We start from the raw sequence: 25,556 nt of genomic DNA, 5'->3' as shown, positions 1-25,556 counted from the left end.
CTTTCGGCGCCTCCCGCCAGGGCTTTCCTGAGGGGACTCCACGGGAGCCTCAGGGCCTGAGCCTCCTTGCGTTGGGCGCCTCTCGCTATGTCCTCCTCCCCAAGGTCCCATCTCTTCTTCCCTGCTCTCTCCTCCTCCACTCTCCTCTCACTTTCCCTTTTCCTGGGTCTCTGTCTTCTTTCTTTCCCAGATTCTCTGTCCTCCTCCTCCTCCTCTTTGTGGATTTCCTGAGACTGGACCTCACCGCCTGGATGTGGGGTTCTGGATTTGGACAGGTCTGCCTAAAGTACCCAGAAGGTAGCTGACTGTCCAGATTAGGGAGCCTGAAGCTGCAGGTGTTCACAACTCCCAGGAAGATTCCGCCTTGGCCTCTGGGAGGTGCGCTGTGTTTCCCAGTAAGGCTTTCCCATAGGTTAGCTTCGCCAGCCCTCCTGCCCCCATTTCACAGATGAGGAAATCGAGACACAGAGGTGAGATTGACTTAGCCAGAGTGAGAAACTTCCTGGGAGCCAGCACCTAGTCCCGGAGGACTGTCTGCTGTGGCCGGCCCACGAGTTTCTGCTGCTTTGTGTTAGGGGCTGGCTTCTTGCCCCAGGTCACCCAGGAAGGGAGCAGGGCCTGAGCCCAGCCAGTTCCTGCAGGTGCCTGAGGAACGAATACACTGGAGGCCACAGCCAGCCGGTCCTGAGGATGCCGGGGCTCTTACCTTTCTTCTCTTTTTCTCTTTTTAATCCAAAAGCCAGCAGCTAGCTTTCATAAAGAGTAATAAGACTTTGCTCACTCCAGTGCCCTGGCCTATGACCTGGGTAAGAGAAAATTCCTGGCTTCTTCAGAAGCTTGGTCAAGGCTGAATGGTCCTGGACAAATAGACACCTGGAGCTGAGAATGGGCTCCGGCCAAGTGTGGCCTGAGTGACCCAGCTATTGGTCCCTGCACCCACCCCTGCAGCTGGAGCATCTGGAAAGAATCACTTGCCCTTTGTCCGTTGTCCTACGTGGGTCATAATTTTTATGTTTTCAAATACTTATTTAGCAATGGGGTGTGTGTGCACGCAGGTGTGCCTGTGGCCACACTGTCTGATTAGTTTGTTAGTGCTGAGCTCTCTGTGAATCAAAGCCGGGAAAGGGCTCTGCTCAACCAGGGGAATTTAAAATAGTCTTGCTGACTCGGGTGCTCTGGGCATCCGGCTGCCTCCTGCCTGCCTGCTGAAGGATATATGCTGCCCCAGTAGGGGAAAATATCCTGTCTACACAGAGTCCATTCATTCAGCAGACAATGATGAGGGTGCCCTGCAGTGCTGCCTTTGCCTCTGCTTACAGCTCACCGGCCGAGAGCCCTTCCAGAAGGTCTGTACTTGGAGCTAGCAGACAAGGGTGCACATTGCCAGCCACCCTCCTCCTGGGGAGGCCAAGGAGTCCACATAGGCCTCAGACTGCTTGGCTGTGTAATCTCACTCTTGCCATTTGTTAGCTGTGTGATCTTGGGCAAATGACTCAACCTCTCTGAGCCTCCCTCTTCACCTGTGAAATGGGTCTTCGAGTAGTACCTACCATATTAGGCTGTTGTCAGCCTCAAGTGCTAGGTGCAAACCTTGATATGCTTGAGTACAGGATTTCATTTTAGTGATCAGGAATTCTTACTGTTTGAATGTGGGGAAAATCAAGTGACTTTAAGGCCTCATTCTTTGCAGCTGATTAAAAGGAGGCAATAATTCCTGTCCTACCTTATTCTGAGGAATATTGTGAGGCTCTCCTGAAATAGCAGATGTCTCTGTACCTATGTGAGAGAGTGTTCCTATCTCACCTTGCCTGGCTTGATGCTCTGAGTTAAGGCTCAGCCTCCTATGTGAGCTGAGATGCATTGATTTATTTAGGGAGGAAGCAACTGCAGAAGGGACTACATAGTGTCCCATCCTCAGCTTTATGAAAATATTTCCCATTTATCAAGCTGATGCCATAGCTATGTAGAGCATAGAAGTCGACATGCTACCTTGCAGCCAAATTCCACAGCCAGTCAGCCAGGTGACAAGCCCAGGATGGCAGGGAAGATGCTGATGTTTGTCAGCATTGCCAGCCAGTTGCTGTTACATAATCATTGTAAAAAGGCTTCCCTGCAGATGGGGAAATTGAAGCTCAGAGCATGGTGACTTGCCCAAGGCCATGTACACAATGGTTACTGGAAACCTAGAGTCTTTAGTTTGTCTTAGCTGCTACCGCAGACCAGGAGTTGCAGCCTCTTGGTGGGATGTGATGAACAGAGGTGGGGGACCAGGCAGGAGCTGCAAACCCAGGCAAGTCTATGACCTTCCACTCTTTGGACTTACTTTCCCCACAAGAGAAATGAGAGAGTGGACTATCCAATGTCTCAAACTGACTTCTGGAGGCAGCTCTAGATACCATGGGTTGTTTTTTTTTTTTTTTTAGTGTTATTTAATTTGAATGCCTTTACTTTTATTTATAATTTTATTTTTTGAGCAGATAATATATTCACAAAGTTCAAATTTCAAGAGGCACAAAGAGTATGCAGTGAAGTCCCCATCTCCACGTCCCGAGCCTTCCTCCTCAGAGGCAATCACAGTTCAAAATTTCTCTTTATCCTTTCAGAGGATATACATCCACACATGTGTATTTTCTCCTCTCCACCCACCCCATCCCTGGTTTTTTGCACAAGTAGTACCATATTCGACACATTTTCCTGCTCCTTACTTTTCACACATAAGGTTGAAAAGAGTTTAGAGAGCCTTATTTGCTCATTAAGGGTCCTAATTCCTTTTGTTATGGCTGCTTGGAAATTTGAATGCCTTGAGACCGGATTTGCTTGTGCAGATTGATTGCCACAGGCCCCACTATGCCACGTTGCCTTACTCCTGGCCAGCCCCACATTTGTTTGCTACTATGTTGCTCCTGCGTGGGCATTGTGGTGAGGAGCCCTGAGGTCACTTACAGTTCTGATATCTTGTCTTTCTCCCTAATCTTTAAACCTGAGTTCTCTGGCCACATTTTGGTGACCCTGTGGATCCAAGGGTGGGGACATAGTCTGCTCTGTAGGACTGGTGTGTCCCCAGCTATGCCCGGTCTCAGCTTCTGATCAGTTGCCCTGTCTCTGTTTCTCACTCTGCTCCAACAGTGGCCATCATCTCAGAGGATGACTTTCATCACAGTTCCAACTCCACGTACAGAACAGCAAGCAGCTCTCTCCGAGCTGACCAAGAAGCTCTGCTTGAGAAGCAGCTGGACCGCCCACCACCTGGCCTACAGAGGCCCAAGGACCGCTTCCACGGTGCCTACATCATCTTCTTCAGCTTGGGCATCGGCAGCCTGCTGCCATGGAACTTCTTTATCACTGCCCGGGAGTACTGGATATTCAAACTCAGCAACTGCTCCAGCCCAGCCACAGGGGAGGAACCTAAGGGCTCAGACATCCTGGTAAGGCGTGCTCCTCCTGGGAGGCTGCAGGGAGCATGCAGCCTGGAGGGGGAGAAGGGCGACTATACTTGGGTGCACTCTCCCAGGAAGGCTTGCAGCTTGCTGAGGGTATGGTTGTGAATTGGGGAGCTGTGTGGAGTATTGTATGCGCAGAAAGATTCACTTCAGCCCTAAGACATACTTTGTGTTATGTATGAGGCCTCATGCTTCCTGTGGCAGGGGAAGATGGAAATGGATAGGGCACAATTCCAGCCTTCAGATTGCTTGGTATTTAACTTGGAAAGAAGAGGCAAATGATGATTCTGCGCAGTGTGTTATGGTAACCCAAGAGTCCAGAGTCTGTGCCTCCACAGGTTTGAAAGTGTGGATCTAATAGCATTAAGTTCAGCCGTGAGTTGCAGAAAATCCCAAAAGACCAGTGGCTACCACAAGAAGGAGGGTAATTTATCTCTCATGTGCAAGTCTGGAGGGGACAGCCTCGTATTGGTATGATGATCCATGTTGCCAGGAACCTAGTTGCTCCACATGGGTAGCTTCTGTGTTCAAGATCACTTCATAGTCTGAGATGGCTGTTGGAGTTCTAGCCATTACATCAAATAGAGGGAGGAGAAGGAAAGGCATAAGAACATGAAGAACACTCCGGGGGGTAACACCCAGTGCTTCTGCTTACCTCTCATTGGTCAGAACTCAGTCGTGTGACCACGTGAGCTGCAAAGGAGGCTGGGAAATGTAGTCTTTAAGTGTAGTCTTTACCTCAGAGAACCATGTACCCAGCTCAAATGGGAGGTTGTGTAGTTGTGGAAGACAGGAGGAATTGAAACCTGGTCATAAATAGTCTCATCACCAGGGGAGAGATCTCTGCGACTCAGAGCAGGTGGATCAGAAGAAGGAGAGGAGACAGTCCAGGTGGAAGGAGAAGCCTGAGCTATGCAGGATGGGAGGAGAGTTCAGGTGTTATAAAGAGCAGTGAAGCATCTAGTTTTGCTATACGTGGGGTGCACATAAGAGAGAAATGAGGCTCGAGATTCTTGCCTGGGCCTTGAATGTCAAGGTGAGGAGTCTAAATTTGATTGGCAGTGGCATCAGCCCTCTCTTGCCACCCAGGGCTGCTCACTTTGTTGGGGTGACTTTTCCCTTGGGCAGGGAGAGTGTTAAAGAAAAAAGTGTTCTGCCACTTGTTAAAGCGGTGAGGAAGTCTTTACTCAAGAATGTTGCAATAAGGGATGGAGGTTGGACTCAACTCCAAATACTCCGAGGGCCAGTGGGGATTTATAGCCAAGGAGCAGAGTGAGGGGGGTCAGTGGATGGAAAATTACCAAGAGGAACCATCAAAGTAGGGGGATTCTTGCTCAAGGCAGGCCAAAGACATAGACACCAAAGATGGGGGATGAAGAACTTGATCAAATCTCAAGGGTAATCAGATATCAAGGGTGAGGGGATTCTCCATAAACTGACTTAGCAGGAATTTTGCTAAGACTAGGCTGGGCAGGTGGAAGACAGGACGGCGGCCTTGTCAAGGTCCAGTGGAGAAGAGGGCTCAGAGGTGTGGTTAATATTTGTTAAGAGCCTCAGTTTCCACAGCTGATCTAGGTCAGTGTCTGCTCTCTCTTAAAAGCTCAGGGATTGGAGAAGCAGGGGCATCTCTGAAGCATGCCAGGCTGGGGTGTTGCCAGTTGCCCCTCTCAAGGGGTGCCCCAGAGGACAAGAGGAGGTACCCTAGCAGACCCTAGCCAAACCCCTCAACTGGCCTGGGAGGCGACTCAACACCCCTTTTCTGAAAGCACCTTTGAAATCCCTGAACTAACCCCACAGAACTTTCAATAAATCTGACACACTGACTGAAGCATCCCTAGTGTCTTATCTCAAGGGCTCTACCACGATTACACATCAGAATCGCCTAGTGAGCTTTAAAAAAATTCCAGTCTGGTTCTACCCCAGAGGTTCTGATTGAATGAGGCCGAGGTAAAGTGTGGACATTGTAAGGCTTCATACCCCCTCCTTCAACCCTAGCTCAGCCCCTTGATTCTGACACCCTGTGAGGGCCTCTTTCTGTCAACTGAGGAATTAAGAGATGCCTTCAGGGTCCAGAGCAGTGCGTACAGCTGAAGGGCTGTCATGAGAACTGGTGTAGTAGTTTAGAGCATCCTACTCAAAGTGTGGTCCTGGGACCAGGCATCGCCTGGGAGCGTGTTAGTGATGCAGTCTCAGGCCCCCCGTCTCACTGAGTCAGGAGCTGCTAACAAGCCACCCTGGCAACTGGCAGGCACAGTAGAGCTTGGGAAGCACCGGCGAGGGCAGGGCTTCTGGAAACAGACTAAGTGGGTTCAAACCCTGCCTTTGTTAGTCCCCTGGCCTCTCTGTGCTGCTTCATCTTCCAGGTATGTAACAGGAGGATAATACTCCCACCAACTTCTTAGGGTTGTTGTGAGGATTAAGTAAATTAATACTCATACAGCACTTAGAACAGAATCTGGCACCACTACGGTGAGTGCTGTAGAGACATTATCGTTATTATCATTTGAGGGATGGGGCCTGCACTTCTAAGCTGCATTTGGCCCTGGTGTATTTCCAGACGTCTGGCTTAGCCAGGGTGCTTTATGATCCACTTTTATTTACCAGTGACTCAAGCATCCCAACTTTCTGCCAGCCTCAGTAAATCAGCCAGCCCACTTGGGCTTCGTCCAGAAGATCCCTGTCTGTCTGGGCCAGCATTGGCCCAGGGAAGCCCTCAGGGCTAGATTCCACGTGCATTTGGTCTGCCTCCTCCTCTGCCCACTGCCCCAGCCCCCAGCAGCAGGCTGCCCAGGGCAGGTGAGGATGCACGGGCCAGTCTCAGAGTGGGCCCAGTGGATGTCTGCCGTGAACTGCTCTCGCTGCAAGGCGATCCCTTCCCAGCTGCAGGCACTTAGCATTCCAGGCCCTGCTACTGTGCTTTATTGCCTCTTTCCAAGAGCTGGCAGGTGCAGATGTAGTACCTGCGGCTGCCCAGAGCTCCTGGCTCTTGGCATCAGAGATGAGAGACCTGTCACCCCTCGATTCATGGGCCAGGTTTGGGAAGCAAGCATACTGGGGTGTTTCTGCATTTTGCAGGCCATTTTTCTTTGCCTAATTCCTCATTCCTGCCACCCACCTCCCCAGTTCTTTCCCCCTCTAGTCCTGATTTCCCTGCAAGAGGCGGCCGGTCTGTGCTGTCACCTGAAGGCTACTCTGGGGGAAGGAGGGGGAGAGTCAAATGGGTCTGTCTCCAGCAGCCACCTGCAACTCAATTAGCTGTGGGTCTGGATGTTGGTTTTTCTCTGTACTTTCCTTTTTATATTTCCCAGGGATGGATACCATTGGATGGGGAGTTTGCCTCCATAGGAATGTTTGCAAAGACTCCTCCCACCCCCAGCTGTGTCACTTTCAAGGTCACCTCCCATCCCAGGCTTATTTCCTTCTACCTGGAATAGCTTTGGGATGGTTTAGAAAGCAGTCTGCTCACTGGCCCCCTTGTCTCCATTCTCTGGAATAAGAACTTTGAACAAATTCCCTACAGGCTGGTGGGCCCAGAACCAAAGAAATTAAAGCATAAATGAGGAAGAATTGACAGGAAAAGATGGTGCTGGGGGTGGGGGAGCCACAACAACTGCCATCTTCTGAGCAGGACTCTGGGCCCACCATGCTGGCAAGAGCGGTAAATGCATTGCCTCTCATTCAACCCTGTTTTTTCAGACAAGAAAGCCAGAGGCTCAGAGAGGTTCAGTAATCCGCCCCTAATCACATAACTAGGAAGGGCTATAAAGAGTTTTAAGGGGAATTTAGGTGGATAAATGACGGCAAAATTGGTCATGCTCAGAGAGTGGTGCAGAGGGGACTGTCCTGGAGACAGGGGCCACCCCACAGCCTGATTTTACCAAATGCTGCCTTTCTTCCTAGGCAGAACCTGCCCATGGTCTGGCCTCCTGTTCCACCCTGGAAGCCCAGGTGTCTTCCTTAGTTCTACCCCTGGATTCTGGACCTGGATTCCAGGCTGTCAGCATCCCTGATCCCTTCCCAACCTCCACCCAACTCCCCCGCCCAGGTCTTCCCCTGGCTCTGGGGTTTGTAAACCATCCCTGATCCTGTGGGGGCCTCCTTGCCCTCCCCTGAGCTTTTCTTGCAAGCCCATAGGCTGCGCCTGGCCAGAGACTGTAAGTTGGACACACCCCGCTTTCTGCTCCAGAGAGGAGCACCTTCTCCTGGTGATTCCCTGCCACAAGGCCTGCATGGTCCCTCCCCACACATTCTTCCTTCCAAGGCCTTGGCCTTCCCAGGGCTCCTCTCTGAGGGGGCTGCGGGGCATGGCCAGGTTGTGAGTGGGACCCACAGTCTGACTTGGTGTCAGCTAGGCCAAGACCCAGGCTTGGCAATTGTCATCCATTTCGTCCCTGGACCGGAGTGGGTCCAAGGAGCCCAGTCCCAGGGAATGGGGCAGGAGGCAGATGCATCTCATCCCTGGGAACCTCCCTGGCTGCCACCCCTCTGAGTTAGGGGCTCCTCTTCTGGGTCTCCACTGTACTTCCTGTGAAGTCTTCACCCCACAACTCAGGATATTAAGCCCTTATTGTGGGAGCCATGGCTCTCAGCATATTGCTTGCATTATCTCACTTAACCCCGTGGTATCCTGTGAGGCAGGAACTGTTACTATCTGTGATGACAACACCCTTTTCATGGATGAGGATGCCTCTCCTGCCAAACTTACCTCTCTGGGAGTAGTGTACATCCCTGTGTCCCCAGCACATAGTAGCACACAATAAACATTTGTTGTGTTGGCTGTTGTAGGGCTGGGGAGGAAAGCCCTGTCACCTCAGTACAAGACAAGGATGGCATGGCTTTGCAAGGGAGCTGAAGATCTGAGCACCACTGTGGCCACCACCAAAGGAGGTCTCATCTTTTAGGTGGTTGGCAGAGACATGAAGTGAGCTTCCTGCTATAGCGAAGGAACCCAGGTAGACCTGGTTCAGCAAGTGGGGGCCTAGAGCATCTCGTTTACAGCACCTTGGTCCTGGCCCAACCCCTCAGTCTCTCAAAAAAGCAGGATAGCATGACTTGGAACCTATTCTTATGACTAAGGGCATGCATCCAATTCAAGGCAAAAGGGTTAAAAGCAACCAGAATAAACTAGTTCAGAGAGGAAGAAACTGGAAGACAGATGACCAGAGGTCTTGGTAATGACCTGTTGATTTTATGAAGTCCCTGCCATGCAGTCTGTGCTTGCTAGTCATTTGCTAGCAAGGGACAGAACTGGGATGTGGATAGGTCTGGAGGTCAGCAGAGCCCGTGCTGGGAACCAGTGTGCTCTGACTGCTGTCTCTCCCCTGTGTCCTCGGCTCTGGCTACACTCTAGAGTCACCCGGGGAATTGAGAAAGCCTACCCGCCGGCCCCACTCCCCCAGTTCTGGTGCCATCGAAGGGGGGGGCCTGGGCACAAGCATTTTTAGGCTCTCCAGGTGAGGCTAATGTGCAGCTGCATGATCCAAGGGAAAAGTTACCACGTGGGGGTAAGGAGCAGCTGTCCTCTGCCTCCACCAGAGAGCCCATTGAATGGGCCACATCATGAGAGACTTAGATGAGCCCTCTGGAAGGACTTCCTGCAGTGCAGGTTGTCAAAGCTGGCAGTGGAGGGGAGCATTTCTTCCTCGGAAACTCCAAGGAATGGCTTTCCTTGGCCTGGTCTACTTCAGAGAGTGTGACGTCCTCACTGGGACCTCACAAATGGATGGATGGTCTGGTGCTCATCTAACCTGAATGCTTTGGGCTTGATTAATTCCCCAACTTGGCTCTGCTGTCCCCAGTGTCCCCGGTCCTGCATTGGCCAATGGGGCCTCGAAAGAGAGTTCAGCCCTCCCTCTGGGTACACGCTCCCTTCATTGTGAGCTGGGGGCTCCATTACCACCTTCCTCCTCCTTCTCGTTTACCAGGCTCCTGGGAAAGGAGCAGTAGGGCCGACTGGCCCCAAGGTGTCCTAGCACCTGAGGTGACAAGCAAGAGCAAGTGAAGCCACAAGAACAGAGGAGAGGGAAGTGGAGGAAGCCCCAGCCTCCGCTCTCCTGTGATGCTGTCACCGTGAGGACCAGCCAGTACACCCTCTCTGTGCTGGATCAGGGAGTGGACGGTGATCTGCTCTTGAAGTTTTAGGAGCCATGGGTAATTTATTTCGTAAAAGCTCTGTATCTGGGAGAAAGCTGGATCTGTCTGTCTCATGGGACTGCAGGGTAGCTGGGAGGAGCCCAGAAGGTGACAGAAGGACATCATTCAGTTCCAGTCCTAGCAGTGCCCTCACCCTCTGTGTGGCTTGGGGCCAGGCTCCGTGGCCCCTAGTCCTCCGTGCACACAGACCCACCTGGCCGCATTTATAGAGTGCTCCAGGTAGTGCCAGGGGGACGTCCTGGTACTGGCTGCACACCTCCCCTGTGGTGGCTGCTGTGTGAGGACTTTGCTGAATCCTAATAACACTCCCTGTCTTTACCGAACTCTCACCCCATGCCAGCCACTGTGCTAAGGCTGCTGCTTCGTTCACTAACTCACAGTATTTATTAAGCAACCTGCTGTGTGCGAGAGGCTTCCTTTTCCTTGTCTCATTTGGCCCTTGCTAGAGCCCTAAGGTATAGGTATTACTATAGCCATTTTACAGAGAGGGAAACCAAGACTCAAAAAATACAGCTCAAGTGATTTGTTCCCAGGCACCAAGTCAGTGACAGCTGGGACTCAGACCAGGCCATCTGAACCCTGTTGTCCATGTCCTTAATGCTGTGCTCCATGTCAGCATTTCTAGATGTTTTCAGACTGCTTTCGACCCGCATGCACATTTCACCTACATGTCCGTGATGGAAACATCAGTGTCAAGAAGCAGCATCTATACTTTTTTTTTACATTTTAATTTTAGCTTTTTGATTTACAATGTATTAGTTTCTGGTGTACAGCATAGTGATTCTGTTATACATATAAATATATGCATATTGTTCATATTCTTTTTCATTATAGGTTACTACAAGCTACTGAATATAGTTCCCTGTGCTACACAGTAGGACCTTGTTTGTCTGTTCTGTACATAGTAGTTTGTATCTGCTAATCTGAAACTCACAATGTACCCCTCCCTCCCCCACCGATAACCGATAACCGTAAGTTTGTTTTCTATGTCTATGAGTCTCTTTCTGTTTTGTAAATGAGTTCTTTTGTGTCATTTTATTTTTAGATTCCACTTATCTGTGATATCGTATGATGTTTGTCTTTATCTGACTGACTTCACTTAAAATGATGATCTCAAGGTCCATCCATGTTGCTGCAAATGGCATTATTTTATTCTTTTTTATGGCTGAGTAGTGTTCCATTGTGTATATATACCACATCTCCTTTATCCAGTCATCTGTTGATGGACATTTCCGTTGCTTCCATGCTTTGGCTCTTGTGTATAGTGCTGCTGTGAACATTGGGGTGTATGGCAGCGTCTATACGTTAAAAAAAAAATCTCTGTAGTTTTCAAGGAGGAGCAAGTGATCATTAGTGCTAATCTTAAAAATGGCTTATAAGCCACCTAGGCTGAGTATGGAGAGTTTACCTTTGGATTTAACCTCTTGTGGGCCCTTGGTGGCCTTGTGGGCCAGCGTCTTAGGGACAGGGGCAGAAGCTGGACCCGAGGCTGTGAAGGAGAGGATGGGGAGGGACGTAGGAGACCGCCAACCTAGGGAAATGCCTCTAGGAGTTTTGCTTTAAAAGTTTCTCATTCTAGAGGAATGGGCAGAAGTTATAGAGGAAGTGTGGTCAAGAGGGTATGAATTTTCTAGTTTTGTTCTGTTTTTCGTACAGGAGAAATAGCAGCCAGTTTGTGTGCTCACGTGAGTGGTCCAGTAGAGAGGGGGACATGGGTGCTGAGGAGGAGGAGGAAGCACAGCTGAGTGAGGTTGGAGAGCAGTTGGGGCAGTCCAGTGGGTCCTGGAAGAGCACATGGATGATTCCTCCTCAGGACCAGGAGAGAAGGCAGCCAAAGAGAAAATGAAATAAAATTCCTGTTGTGACCCATCAGGTGGGTTCCTACCCTCCAGTAGGTTGCAACCTGTCATTTGAAAACCCCTGCTCCACCTGCTTGCCGCTAACCTCACGGCCAGCCAGGAGGATGCACTTCACCCACAGGGGAGGAAAGTGGGAGCAGTAAGTGACTTGCTGATGCCACAGGGCTATGAAGACAAGAGTGGGGGCTGTAACCAAGGTTTGTCTGAATCTGAGTGAGATTTCCTGGGGCACTTGACAAATGTCCAGATTCCCAGAGCTCGCCCTACTGGCTCCTTCTCCCCAGGGTGGGCCTGTGCACTGTAGCCAAGTGCTGCTGACTCAGTCAGCTGGCAGGGGAGCAGGTGTTCAGGGGATCCTCTGCACCACATGCTGTTCCTTGAAAGCAGGTACCATTTTGGACATAGGTGGATCATGATGCTCCTGCAGTCCACTCCTAGTGCAGCTCAGATCTCTACACATGGAAAAGATGCATAGACTCCATTTGGCGGTCTGCTTTTTAAGAGCAGAATTCTGAAGAATGGTGTCAGATGAGTGAACCTCGCCCCCACCCACCTTGAGAGCATATTTAGGCACGATTTCATCTGAGTCCTGTCATCCCAGAAAAGAAGATGGTGGGGGTGGTCTGGGGGTCAGGCAGGATGGAATGGAGCTCCAGGCCTCCTGCACAGGGCATGGGTGAGTGGCTGCCAGGCAGAGAGGGTAGGTCCCTCCTCCCAGCTGCCCAGTGGCTTGGGCCAGCGTGGATGGCTGCTCTTAACCATTTTTAAAAATTGGAACCAAAGTGAGTTTTTTTTTTATTCCCTTGTCCACCCTTTGATTCTAACTGCAGACACAGCCAGCATGCTATTCCCAGTAAATATACCTGTGATGGCTTTCTCTTCCATTTTTAGCTCTTGCTGCGTCCTGCAGAGGGAGAGGAAAAGCCCAAATGGAAACTCTGTCAGTCATGCCTTCGGTGGCCTTGACTTCTCGACTTCTCTTTATTTTCTCCTTGCGTGCTCACAGCCGCTCTCCACACCTGCGCCCTGCCCCCCAGCTCTCCCGGGCTATTGATCGCCCCTCCTCTGCCTTCGATTTTATTTCTTCCCGCACTTGTCCTTAGAATCCAGAGACGATTTCCTCAACAAATTAGAACACGGCCTGGGCCTTAAGTGCTCCAGTGTCTCCTTAATGCGATTGATCATCCCAAGTATCGGGAGAGCAGAAGCAGACTGTAGTCTCTGCCGGGTTCCTTCGTTACAGGGCCGTCCTCTGGGAGGAGTCTGCGCTGGTGGCAGGGGCCTGAGGGGGGCCCTGCTGGCCTCTTGGGGGTCCTGTGTGTGTGTGTGGCCTGTAGCAGCCTGTGATTTCCACTCACATGGACCTCCAAAGAGAACTCGCCTCCCTGTAGAGGAGAGGGCGTGCTGGGTGAGGAAGTGTGACTGGGTCTACTCAGGACTCCCTCTTCCTGGTGATTCTCCTAGGTCTCCTTCTACGGAGAGCAGCTGGAGCAGTCCCAGACCATCTCCTCTTTACACACATGCCACAGGGGCTGGTCCCTGTCCCTGCGATCAGCTCTGGGTCGCTGATGCACGTCAGTCCTCTGGGGGCTGCAGAAGCTGCCTTGGTCGAGTGAGGGCTGTGTGGGTAGGTGGGGCGTTTCCTTGGAAGGCCCCATCCTCCTGCCCTGGCCACATGGTCAGGCTGCAGAAGAGGAAGGACCGGCTGGCAAAGCATCAACAGGGACTGAGGCCTGAATCAGCTGTCACCCGTCAGAGGTTGTGCATGGATTTGCAGGTTCCCCGTTCCTCTGACCTATCCCTGTATCAGTTTCTGAGCCATTTCTCTGCCCACTGAGGTCCCAGCTGAGCATACATAGGGGAAACATAAAGGACAAAGATCCGAGGCTACCTTGCCCCTGCTCAGAGACCGGGTGAGGGTGTGATGGAGGAGGAGGGTGGAAGGTTGACAGAAATGATGTTGCCGTTTTCCCTGCTTACCCTGCGGAATGGGAAGACCTGAGATTCAGGAGAACTGGGTTGTTTCTGACTCTTTCAAATTTGCTGGGTGACTTAGGGCACCGTTTCCTCATTTGAGAAACTAGATCACTGCTTGCAAACTTTTTCTGCGAAGGGCCAGATGGTAAATATTTTAGGCTTTGTGGCCATAGAATCTCTGTTGTAGCTACTTGACTCTGCCCTTGTGGAGTGAAAGCCACCGTGGATAATCTGAAAAAAAAAAATGGGGTGTGACCATTTTCCAGTATTTACAAAAAACAAAGGTGGGCAGATTTAGGCCCCAGGGGCAGTCGGGACTGGCCCCTCCCTTGTGGTTTTTCCCCCACCAGTGTCCTGAGGTCTGTTATAGAGGTGCCTGCCCAGCTTAACTTTTCTTCATAACACCGCTGCCTGATGTACTGTTTATTTATTTGTTTATGTATTTGCTGACCGTCTCCTTGACCAGAACATCAGTTCCACGAAAATGGGCACTTGGACTAAATCCGCTGTGCCTAGAATAGCAACTGGGCTCAATAAATATGCTCAAGAGTGTTGAATTAATCAGTAAGGGTTGGTGGAGGAGGGCCTGTCACTGGTCGATGCTGGACTGGCAGGGAGAGGGCACAGGAGAAGACCCTCGTCCCAGGACAACAAGCCGTGGTTCCACATTCAGGGGGTGGACTCTCACCGTGGGTCATTATTTTACCCACATGCTCAGACTGGGGCCGACTCCTGTCCCTCCCAGTCGAGTTGCTCAAGCCTGAAACTTAGAGGTTACCCTTTATTTCCTTCTGTCCTTCCACCCCCACATTCAGCCCGTCAGCAAGTCCTGTTAGTTCTACCTCCAGAACATCTCAAATCCCCCCAGTTCTCCCTTCCACAGCTGTTGCCCCACCCTCAGCTTCACTGCCAGTGGCTCCCAGGGTACCCCACCCCAAATCAGTTCTCCATGGAGGCTGCAGAAGTGGTCTTTTTAAGACAAAATAGAGAGGCCATCCACTGAACCAGCTAAGGGCACCAGCTCTGGGAACAGAGGGCTGGGTTTGAGGTGTGTGAGTTTGGGCAAGTTCCTGACCTCTCTGAGCCTCACTGTCCTCATCTGCAACATGAATCATCCCTTAAAGGGGTGCTGTGAGCATTAAGTGTGTGAATATGTAAAGAGCACTTGGAACAGAAGAGCTCCAAGGAGGGGCCAGAAGGCCAGGCTGCATGGAGAAGGGGGCGTAGCTGCTGGGACATGCAAGGCAGATGAGCACAGGACAAATGAGCCTGGCTTGGGGGTGGGGGGTGGGGGCAGAGGGCAGTCAGGCCCAGGAGGAGCTGAGCAAAGGCCCAAAGTCAGGGGAGCTGGGACTTGGGGGAGTGAACGTGAGCCACAGTCAGGTGATGGGGACGTAGGGGTTGGCAAATGATGGACCTGGGTGAGGGTGAAGGGGAACCAAGGAAACTTTGAAGGTAGGACACTGAGAAAAGGAGGATGTACCATGGGGCCTCAGGAGGGGTGAATTGGGGGTCCTCTTGAAGGCCTTTGATTTAGGAGCTTGGAGCTTGGACTCAGCAGGCCACCCAGGAGGGATGGCTGGCAGGCAGTGAAACGTGTCCTGGAGGCTGGGACTGACGTGGGTGTGGGGTTGTTGAAGCCAGGGGAGATGAGCCACCAGGGTAGGACTGCAGCACAGGAGGGCAGAAACTAAGGAGGCTCCTCCCATGGCAGAGAGAGCAGGGGGACTGAGCTGCTGAGGAGGTCCTGGAGGTGGCCTGTGAGTCCACATGGGGCGTGCTGGAGGGAAGGTGTGGGGGCTTCCTGTATGTGGGGTGGCGAACAAGATATATAACCAGGGTGGTGTAAAAGAGCAGGAATTTTATTTCCATGTTTCCAGAGGCTAGAAGTCCAAAATCAAGGGACCAGCAGGACCATGCTTCCCTCAAGGACTCTAGGAAGAATCTTGCCTTGCCTCTTCTAGGTCTGGAGGCTCTCAGCAAGCCTTCCCTTCCTCGGCCTGTGGCAGCACAACTGGTATCTGCCTCTGTGTTCACTGGGCACCTCCCCACGTATCTGGCTGTGTCCCTGCTCCTTTTTGTAAGGACACCAGTCCTTGGATCAGAAGGCTCACTCTGATCCAGTATGATGTCATCTTAACTAACTGTATCTGCAGAGACACTATTTCCAAATTGGGTCACATCTGAAGTTCTGGTAGATGTGAATTTTGGGGGGATACTATTCATCCCATTATAGATGGGGTGGCCTGTGGTGTCAGGAGCATGAGGACCGAGACCAGGCCTTGCTTGTGGGTAGGCTGCCAAGAGGGCCCTTTGAAGGGTCTTTCCCCAGAGCAGCCCAGGAGGGGGTAAGACGTTTGCAGTAAGGGCATGGGCTGCATTTTTAGGGCATTTGGAGTAAAAGGAAGGAGGGGCCTGGTGACTGGAGACAGCGAAGTCAACGAGGTTTTTTTTCTTAGCCCAAGGGAGACCTGAGTGAGCCTCTTAGAAGAGAAGGAAGGACCAGCAGTAAAGGAGAGAGAGAAAATGCAGACAAGGAAGGCGAGGAGTCAACAGTGTAAGTCTCCCAGGAGTCACCTTCAGCTGGAGAAAGAGCACCTTCCTTCCCCAGAAAGCTTTACACAGAGGGAAGAGAGGGTGCAGAGCCTCCGTCCAGAAAAACCTCAGGAACCTTGCTTATCCTCTGGCAGGGCTTCTAAAGAAGTTGTGAGAAAAGATGCAGGCTGGGGAGGGCTTCCACGCAATTCAACAGCAAGATTTATAGCAGCCCCACGAAGTATGGCCTGGAGACAGCCTGAGAGGCCAAGCTCAGGTCAGACGTCAGAGGCCGATGTTAGAGCAGCACACAAAGGTCTGACAGGGCCTTCCTTCCGTGCCTAGAGTGGCCTTACCTGGCTGATTCTGACCCCAGCTTTGTTTTGCCCTTGGGCCCCTGGCTACCCCATCACACCAAGGTGGATCTGGGCTCCCGTTTCTGTCACCTGTTTGACCCCTGGAACAGGCAATGCCCCTCCCTCCGTGCCCAGCCAGCCCTCCCAGCTCACCCAGGCCCCTGACCATGAACCCCTTAGCTTTCCTGGGCTGGTGCCCCAAACAAGGGGCCCTGGAACCCGTAGGCAGGATGCTTGATGCACCCCTTGTGGGGACACTGGCCATCTGCTCACTTCTTGGCTGATGCCGAGGCGGGGGCGCCTCCCCTGCAGCCTCCCAGACACAGAGCTCGGCTCTCGGCAGTCCGAAGGCAGCAAGTTTGCAACGGCAAGCTATTCTTGGCTCCAGCCTCCTTGCTGCTGCTAATTTCATGCCCCTGTGATCCAGGTAACGCTTTGCTGCCTTGAGCTGCCACCCCCAGTCTTGAATCGCTTTTTCTCGCCCCGCAGGAGCCCAGCTGCCTCTGCTGCCATGCTCTTGAGGTGGGGGCTTCACAAAGCTGCCTCTCAGAAGCCTCTGGGCGGCCGGCCCCAGCTATTCGGCTGCAGCTCGTGACTAATTTGCTGCACTTATTTCAAAGTGCCCAAATGGCATTGGGGGAGAGGAAGCTTACCCAGGGCCTGCCAAAGATAAATGGGCTCATTTTGGGGCCTCCCTGCCTGAAGAAACCTCTTTACCTGGACTCTGAGCCCTGAATTAAATTCTTCCAGAAGAGATGCTAAGTACGGAGCCTCTCAGCGTGGTGGAGGAGAGGAAATGTTCTCTGTTGTAAAATAGTCCTCACATCTGGCCAGCTGGCTCTGGTGGGTTTTTAGATTGTGTTTGAAGAGCATCTCTCCCCCTTCCTGGTATTCACAAGCTGGGCCACTATCACAGATGGAAATGGGTTTCCTCATCTCCATTGCAAGTGGATCAATGCCCCATGCCCTGGACAGAAGGCTCCTCCACACCGACCTGCCACCTGGGGGCCGCTGGCACGTGGCACCCCTGGGCTGGGCTATGTCCACAGTCTGGGTTTTGATCCCCGCCCCCACCCATCCTGGGGCATTCTGCTGCAGTTTGCATGGTCAGGAGAGAAGCTGGAAGCCTGCCCGGTGCTTCCCAACTATAATGTTCTCCTTCACATGGTCTGTGCTTATCAGCAGACCGTGTCCATCCATTTTGGTGGCTGACAGTAGTGAGGGCTTTTCTCTTAATCTTTTTTTTTTTCCCCTTTTTAACGCTACTCAGGTCCACAGGCCTGAGGAAATCCCCAGGGGAATTGACAGTGGGGTTTAAAGGAAAAAGAGAGTTAATAGGCAGAGGGGAGAAATCAAGCCCCATCATTTGCTAACTTAGGCAGATCACCTGCCCTCGAGGGCTGGGGCAGAGAGAAGACACCACCCTGATGAACCGCTGATCCCAAAGGCTGGTCCCTGCTCACTACTGGGAAGGCATGTGGACTGCCAGTCCCAGCCTGTGGTGCAGCCAGGGGCATGCTGCAAGCCCGGTGGCGGTGTTTGGGTTTGTGCGACTATAAGGCAGGCAGCCTCAGCTACAGTATCTCTTAGGTTTGTGAAGTGACAATAATTGCCTCCCACCCCACCCCTGCCCTGCATCAGAAAATCCTGCCACCAGCATTCTCCAGATGTGCACCTCTGTGCATTTCATCCTTCCCTGTTAGTCTCAAGCTTCTAATCTATAAAATGGGAGCAGTCCCAGCTCTGCCTTGCTCTTATAGGCTATGTAAGAGCCAATGGACTGGGGTCTGTGCAGGCCACATATAGGCAGTTTTGTTCAAATGTCGATTACCTGGTACTCTGCACAGCTTCCATGTCCATACTTGGTTACCTGACAGGTGCCAAAGGTGACCTTTAATGTTACTGTGCCAGAGGCCCAGCCCTAGGTAACTGTAGAGTGCAGGGAAAATAGTGGAGGGCAGGGGGTGATTAGATTAGGCATCAAGGAGTGGAAGTTTTCCTTTTTGTTCCTCGGAGCCAGGCCTTGCCTCACACTGAGTTGGAGAATTCAGAATGGTGACTGATGGGGGTGTCTCTCTCTCTCTCTCTCTCTCTCTCTCTCTCTCTCTCTCTCTCTCTCTCTCTCTCTCTCTCTCTCTCTCTCTCTCTCTCTCTCTCTGTCTCTTTCTCTGTCTCTCTCTCTCTCTCGCACCTCAGGGCGTGGAGTGGTGGTGCTGTGGCTGTGTTCCTGCCTCTCTGCTGTGTGTTTGGATTGAATGGACCAGACGGTGCCCATTCTGTCTCAGCTCAGCAGATTTCTGTGGATGCTGAGGAAAACCTCAGGGGCTCTGTTCTGAAAAATGAACTCAGGTTAGAGTCCTAAGTGGCAAAAAAGCGTCCCTCCCTGCCTTGAGCGAGGTGTCCCCACCTCTTGGAATGCTGTTTCTCCCTCCACCGGCACCCCTACCTCTGTCTGGCAAACTTACCCCATCTTTCAGGCTGTAGTGCAAGATGGCCTCCTATGGGAACCCCCTCCCTGAACACCTTCCTTCTCTCCTTCCCCCATCCCTTGTATTCATTGTTCTATAGCTATAAGATTGCACCAAACTGCACACTCCCGGAGGGCATCAGGCTCCCTATCTTTTCTGTTTTATACTCCAAACCACCAGCCCAGCGTTGGGCACACAGGGGCTTGCCGCATCTTCAGTGAAACAGGAGGAGATACTGATCTGGTTGGGCAGTGGTCACCCAGCCCGGCTGAGGGCTGCAGGATTACCAACCACTGAGCCTTCTACCTGCTGGGGCAGACAAACCTGCCTGGTGAGGCCTCGTCATCTCATCAAGTCCTGCCCTGCTGCATCCTCCCATCTTCCAGCCCTGCCTTCTTTCTGAATCACACACAGTCCCCACATGCAGTTATGTCAGGCCCAAACTGACCCCTAGGACTACAGTTTCTCTCTGAGCTGTGTAGACAGGGCTGCCATGTTGCCCAGCCCTGAGGGGCTCCATTCATATCGCCATCCGCTGGACTGGTGCCCCCTGGCTTTGTGCAGAGCACAGCCTTCACTGTCATCTGAGGAGGCCCAGTGCCACCACCCTGGGGATCTTCTCATTCCTCCACTCCTCCATCCCGGAGTCCTTGGAGTCCTTGGGTTCACCTCTGGAGCTAGTGGCCATGTTCATCCACCATGTTGCAGGGTGCCCGGTGGGATGAATAACAACAGAGCCTTTTGAGGGAGCTCTCAGGAGTCAGGCCCAGGAGGTGAACTGTGGCATGAATGATCCCCAAACATTCCATTATGTATAATCGCCCTGTGGGATGGAGATTCCAGATTGCTTTGGAGGGGACAGAACTGTTACCATTCTAATTGCAGTATGTTTGAACCAGTATTCAGATGGCTTTACATTTCCTTGAGTGAAATGGGAGAAGTTAGCCCCCACAAGCTTTGGAAGCAAATGAGATGAACCAAGGAAGGGGATGCCAGCTGCAAGTCTGCAAGGTGCATGATGGAGAATTGAACGTCGTGCCCTCCCTGTTGGATGTTTCTTAGAAAGGAGCCTGAGGCAGCACCTTATGTATGATACTCTGTGGGGGAGTGCAGCCCTAGGGAAGTAAGAGTGAGGGAAAGGGAAATGAGGCAGGGATGGAAGAGCAGATGCAGGCTGTGGTATCGCCGCACTGGCCACAGCTTTGCAACAAAACACAACTGCTTGCTCAGGCACATGGGATGTCTCCCGAGAAGCCACGTGGAGCCACCTCATTTCAGAACAGATGATTGGGAGAGGAAGGCACTAAGCAATGTGTCTTTAGTCTCCTTCCCATCTCCCACCTCTCTTTGGTCAACGCCTACCTCGTGGGTGGGGCTTTGCCTCCCCCATCCTTCAGAGAGTGCTACCCGGCCCCTCCCACAGCCACCCCGGAGCAAGAGTCTCTGTAGGGGCAGCCCAGGCATTCAGGTCCCCTGCTGGTGGCAGCTATGACAATGGCTTTATGACCACATGGGACCAAGTAGCAAGGCAAATGGCCTGGGGCAGGCAAGCTGAGCAGATCTGGGGTGGTATGTACACTAAGTCCAGTTTCTTGAAATCAGTGCATGCTGCTTACAAAAATGATCCTAATTTCAGCAAAGGATTTGGAGAGGAAAGGCTCAGGGGGCTGATGCGGTCAGCAAGCATAATCTTCGTTCTCTGCGTGGACAGGCACAGTGGTCTTCATGTCTGTCAGGAAGTTGAATGAACTTATGGTCAGCTGTCCCAACTTTCATCAACAAACTGAAATGAAATTACAATAAGAAGGCTGCAATATTCAGAAAAACCCTGGTTAATAGGAACTCAACTATCCCAAAACCCTCACTAACTAGGAATCTATTGCTGCATAACGAAATACAACACACTTACTGGCTTAAAGCAACACACATGTATTATCTCAGTGTCTGTAGACCGGGAGTCCGGGCACAGCTTAACTGGGCCCTCGGCTCAGGGTCTCGGTGGCTGCAGTAAAGGGTTAGGCAGGGCTGCAGTCTCACTGGAGAAGGATCACTTCCAGGCATACTTGGTTTGTTGGCAGAATTCTGTTCCTTGCAGTTGTAGGACTAAGGGCTTCAGTTTCTTGCTGGATGTTGACCAGAAACCAGTCTCAGCAACTAGGGGTCACCTGCAGTCTCTGCCAGGTGGGGTTCCTCAGCCTGGCCACCTGCCTCTTCCTGCAAGCCATCAATGCAGGAAAAAGAGAGCCTAGCATGATGGGTGCCACCGTCTCATGTAACACAGTCCCGTCCCTTCTGCCGTGTTCTCCTGGTTAGAGGCAAGTCACAGGCAGATCCCACCCACACTCAGCAGGAGGATCATACCAGGGCATGAACATAGGAGGCTGAGATCCTGGGGGCCACCCTAGGAGCCTGCCCATCACTCTTCATTTTGCTAGAACTCTACTTAGGCAAAAGCAGCAAATAAGTGAAAACCACCACATGTTTATATCAGGAATTAAGGTTAAAAAAAAAGAAAGCTCCATGGGATATGCTGAGTCTGCCTACATCAGCATCTGCAGCTCCCCAAGCTGAACCAGTAAAAGGATGGCTCAGGGTCAAGTCCATTCTGCTCCCCAAATATTCCTTGTAAAGCAGAGAGATGCGCTTGGTCAACAGGGAGTCCTTGCCTTATCCTGTTGTCAATATTTACAAAGCTTTCCAACATTAAAAGGAGCATTTTCTACTTAAATATCAATAAACCAGAACATTTAATTGCCTAGAAAATCCCTATTCCTAAAATGTTCAGGGAACCTGAGCCTGCTTGAAAAAAACACAGACAGAGCTTCTCCATCCCATGTTATGGCCAATCATAGACTTGCCACAGGATGAACAGCCACTGAAGGAAGGCTGTCCTCAGGAGCTGGGATTTAGGACAGTCCGAGCCCCCACCTGCAGCCATCCCTTCCTTGGGGCCTTTTTCCATTGCTTTCGCCCACCCAGCGCCTGCCTGGCCTCACGTATGCCCAGCCACTGTGTCAAGACATAATTGACTGAGTGCCTCGGACCAGTCCAGGCTCTACTGAGCCCATCAGGGCAGGAACAATGAGGTGGCACCTCAAAGGAGAAAGGCTATTTCTAAGGCTCATGGTTGATGGACCACACGAACTGTGATTATCATTTTAATTGCAGGGCCACCATGACCTTATATTCAGGGTGGGGATTTCAAAGACCACAAAGCACTCTGCGGACTTAAAAAGGGACTGTGGAACGGTCTGTGCTTCAGACTAGAAGGGGCCCATTATGACATCTTTCTTTCTTGGCTTCCACATTGCAATCAGACTCTCCCAGAAAGGAGAGATCTCACCCTCCGTTTCAAGGTCTGATACAAATCCCACCCACTCTGGGCTCTTCTCCCCAAACCTATCTGCATTCCCATTCTCTCCAGGACACAGCCCCCTCATCCCACTCCCTTACCCGGAACTCCCTTAGAACTCACTGCTCCTACCTCTGATTTGGCACAAAACCCACAGAATTCTGACAGCTCTTCCTATGGTGTTTTGAGACGTTAAAAACTCTTCACACTCTATCTCACACTCCCAACGGGACACCCTGTTCTTAACAGGGAAGAAGCGTGCCTTATACTTTGTCGAGATCCCTACAATTGCCAGAGCTCTCTGCACACTGGCAAGATTTTTGCATACATTGTTCTTTGCACTTGGCACATTTGTACTCAAAATATTTCCCCTGTTAAGTTCAATTTTGTAAGCTTTCCAGAGTAGAATACTCACAGCTCCTTTATTTTTTAGAGGAAAGAATATCATTCACATAAAGCCCTTGTACTTGCACACAGTAAATGCTTAAAACGTGTGAGCTGTTTTCATGGCTTAGAACCCATCGTCATTTCCAACCTGGGGTTCATGGTTTGACATACGAGGACCAAAGCCAAAATATGTGAGCCCTTTCCAATGTTTGGTTTTTTGTACGACAGGTATATTGACGGATAAGGTACACTTAGTGAAATTCACCTAATGAGTGGACAGTTTTCCTGAGTTTTGAAAAATGTATATACAGTTGCCACACAGCTTCTTGAGCTGTAAGTTCTAGCATGTTATAATCAGGAATTCTTCCTTTTGTCTGTGGTCTCATGCACTCTTTGTCTATAATACCCCTGAGTTACTAATAGGAAAATACCCATTTTCCTCATCTTGGCCAGTCTAGGAGCCACTTCCCAAAATGGCTTTGACCTTGGGTAGCAGCCCTGTTGAGGGAGCAAACCCAGAGTTGTAACAGAGTTTCCCTGCAGAAATCAGGGCCTGGTGTATTTCTAAGAGGCCTCACTTGGTTGCAAGACTATAGATTGTTGTGAGAATGTGGGTGAGTCATAACCAAACCCATATGGATAACTCTCAAATTTGATAGTGGGCCAAGAGGACTGATAGGGCAAAATTTTTCTTTGTAAACACACGTTGAATCCTGTCCCCATTGCCTCATTGTGGGTGTGGCAGGTAGGCTGGGTGGGAGCATGGGCTGTAGAGCATTAGGGCAGGGACAATGTCCTGTCCTTCCTTATGTCCCCAGCACTTAGCACAGCTCATGCTGATGTCTGTCTGTTGAGTGGCTGAGTGAGTGGTCTTGGGTTGGAGATGGGATGAGACTATGCTGTCTTGGGGTAGACTTACCCATCACTTTCAGGTATCTGAAAACAGTGGGGAGAAGCCCCACCAGCGGGGGCCCTGTCTCTGCTCTCACACGGGGCCCATCCCCTCCATCCCAAGTGACCTCAACAGCCTCCTCACTTCTGTGCCTGCAGAACTACTTTGAGAGCTACCTGGCTGTTGCCTCCACTGTCCCCTCCGTGCTGTGCCTGGTCGTGAACTTCCTGCTTGTCAACAGGTAGGCCACCTTCTTCCCTCTCCCAGGCCCCCGACCTTCACCTCCAGCCTTATCTGCTTCCCCTTGGTCCATGGCTGTTTCTCTTCTGCCGACTTAAATGTGGCCACAGAAGTAGACAAGGCTTTCTGAAAGCAGTCAGAAGTTAAGAGCCTGGCACCCCACCACTCTGGCTCTCACTGTATGGGAACACACAGGTCACCTCATGCTCAGTGCTGAGCTGGCAACCCAGCTTATGAGTCGATCACTCAAAAGGGGGTCAGTGGGTGACTTCTGACACTGGATTTGTGAGGGGCTAGGAGAGAGCCTCCATCTGGATGCACTGTGAAAGAAGGAATGATTTAGGAGACAGCTTGTGGCCATTCAACTTCACTGGGTGACTAATGCCCTCCTCCCCTTAGGTTTACAGGGGTAACAGCCTGGGCTGCTTTGCCTGCTTTTCTCCTAAGCTATCATCAGCTGATAACCGTTATGACTCAGAAACCTGGGCATCTCTTGGGCAGAGCCTACTGAAACCTTGGGTCATTGGTGGCAAACCTGTTTTACCCGACTCTGCTCAGTTTGTAGTGACTGCCTGCATCTCTGCTTGAACAGGATTCTAAGGCAGGTCTGGACTCAGGGAGTGTGCTGTGATTGATTAGTGATGTCTGCTCTGAGTCCAGAAGGAGAGAGGGCAGCACATGTGCCTCATGTGTGCTAAGCCTGAATAGACCAGTCTTTCCAAACATATTATGTTATAGGGTTATTGTAATTATCTGTTGTTGCACAAAAATGATCCCAAAGCACAGTGGCATAAAACACTAACAATACTCAAAATCTCTCATGCTTCTGGGAGTCAGTGGGCTCAGCTGGCTACTCTGGCTGGATGTCTCTCATGCAGCTACAGACAGTTAAGGCCAGAGCTGCCAGGCCTCTGCAGGGCACCTGTCTCTGTCTGTCTCTGTCTCTTCCTTTCCCCTTGATCTCTCACAGTTTGGCCTCAGGTAGTAGGACTTTTCATATTGTGGCTGAAGAGCAGGTTCTCCAAGAGAGCAAGGCAGAAGGTACAAGGCTTTTGGAACCTAGTCTCTGCAGTCACTCCCTGTCCCTTCTGCCAAGGCAGTCCCCAAGCCTACTCAGTTTCAAGGGGACATAGACTCCACCTTCCAACGGAAGGAATGTCAAAGAATTTGCATACCTCTTAAAACCAAAGTGCAGGCTGGAAGAGCAAGAGGAAGAGTGGTCTTATAACCTGGGGGCCGTAAGCCAGCTGCCTCTCTTGCTCACACCTGTCTCCGCCTGCCCCCGCACTCAGGAGCTGCAGCCTCCAGAGGCCCTGCCTAGAAGGAGGTGGGGAATGGAGCAGGGCCCGGGGTTCCCTCAGCACTGCCAGCCCCTGAGGGCAGAGCAGAGCCTCTGGCACTGACTTGGATGAGAAGGCATGAGGAAAGGAAGGGACTGCAAGAGGAGGAGGATGAGGAAGAAGTGTCAGAGCCACGGCAGTGTGCAGCCACTTGGCCTCTCACGGCCCTCTCTCCTCTGCAGGCCCCTCTCATAGTCCTCTGTCCACTTGCTCTGCTGGCCGTGGGACGGGGGTTTGTCCAGCTGAGATAGCGCAGGCTCACATACATGAGAGCTCCCGCCTCCTTCTACATCTGGAGTCACTGTGGTGTAACAAAGGGGTAACGCCTGGTGAGCCCCTGATTATACCACTTAGGATGCACAGCAACCCAGAAGGGAGGCTGTGAGGTTACCTGTTTTCCAAGCGCAAGTTAGGCAATGTCCCAGGACCACAGGGCCAGTAAAGGGAGACCCTGCTGGGGTCTTACCCAGCACTGCCCCCTCTGCAGTCATGAGGTCCAGTGGGACAGGAGCCAGTGGGGACTGGGGATCAGCAGTGGCAGGGAAGGCTCGGCCTCA

At 51.6% G+C, this 25,556-nt stretch overlaps 1 protein-coding gene across 2 annotated transcripts in view; it reads left to right on the top strand.

The window, feature by feature from the left end:
* The window catches only part of SLC29A3 (solute carrier family 29 member 3), a 41,511-nt gene that overhangs the window by 187 nt on the left and 15,768 nt on the right, over positions 1 to 25,556 (top strand). Inside the window, exons 2-3 of one of the 2 annotated variants that reach the window (XM_015246647.2) lie at positions 3,127 to 3,425; positions 23,578 to 23,660. In XM_015246647.2, coding sequence (XP_015102133.1) covers positions 3,127 to 3,425; positions 23,578 to 23,660 — 382 coding nt within the window. The remainder of the gene's footprint in view (positions 1 to 3,126; positions 3,426 to 23,577; positions 23,661 to 25,556) is intronic. The other variant, XM_031682257.2, reaches the window with a different exon arrangement.

This window comes from Vicugna pacos, chromosome 11 (genome assembly GCF_048564905.1).
Source record: "Vicugna pacos chromosome 11, VicPac4, whole genome shotgun sequence".
Classification (NCBI taxonomy): Eukaryota; Metazoa; Chordata; class Mammalia; order Artiodactyla; family Camelidae; genus Vicugna; species Vicugna pacos.
Note: the sequence above shows the minus strand (reverse complement) of the source record. Positions and strands in the feature narration are given on the sequence as shown.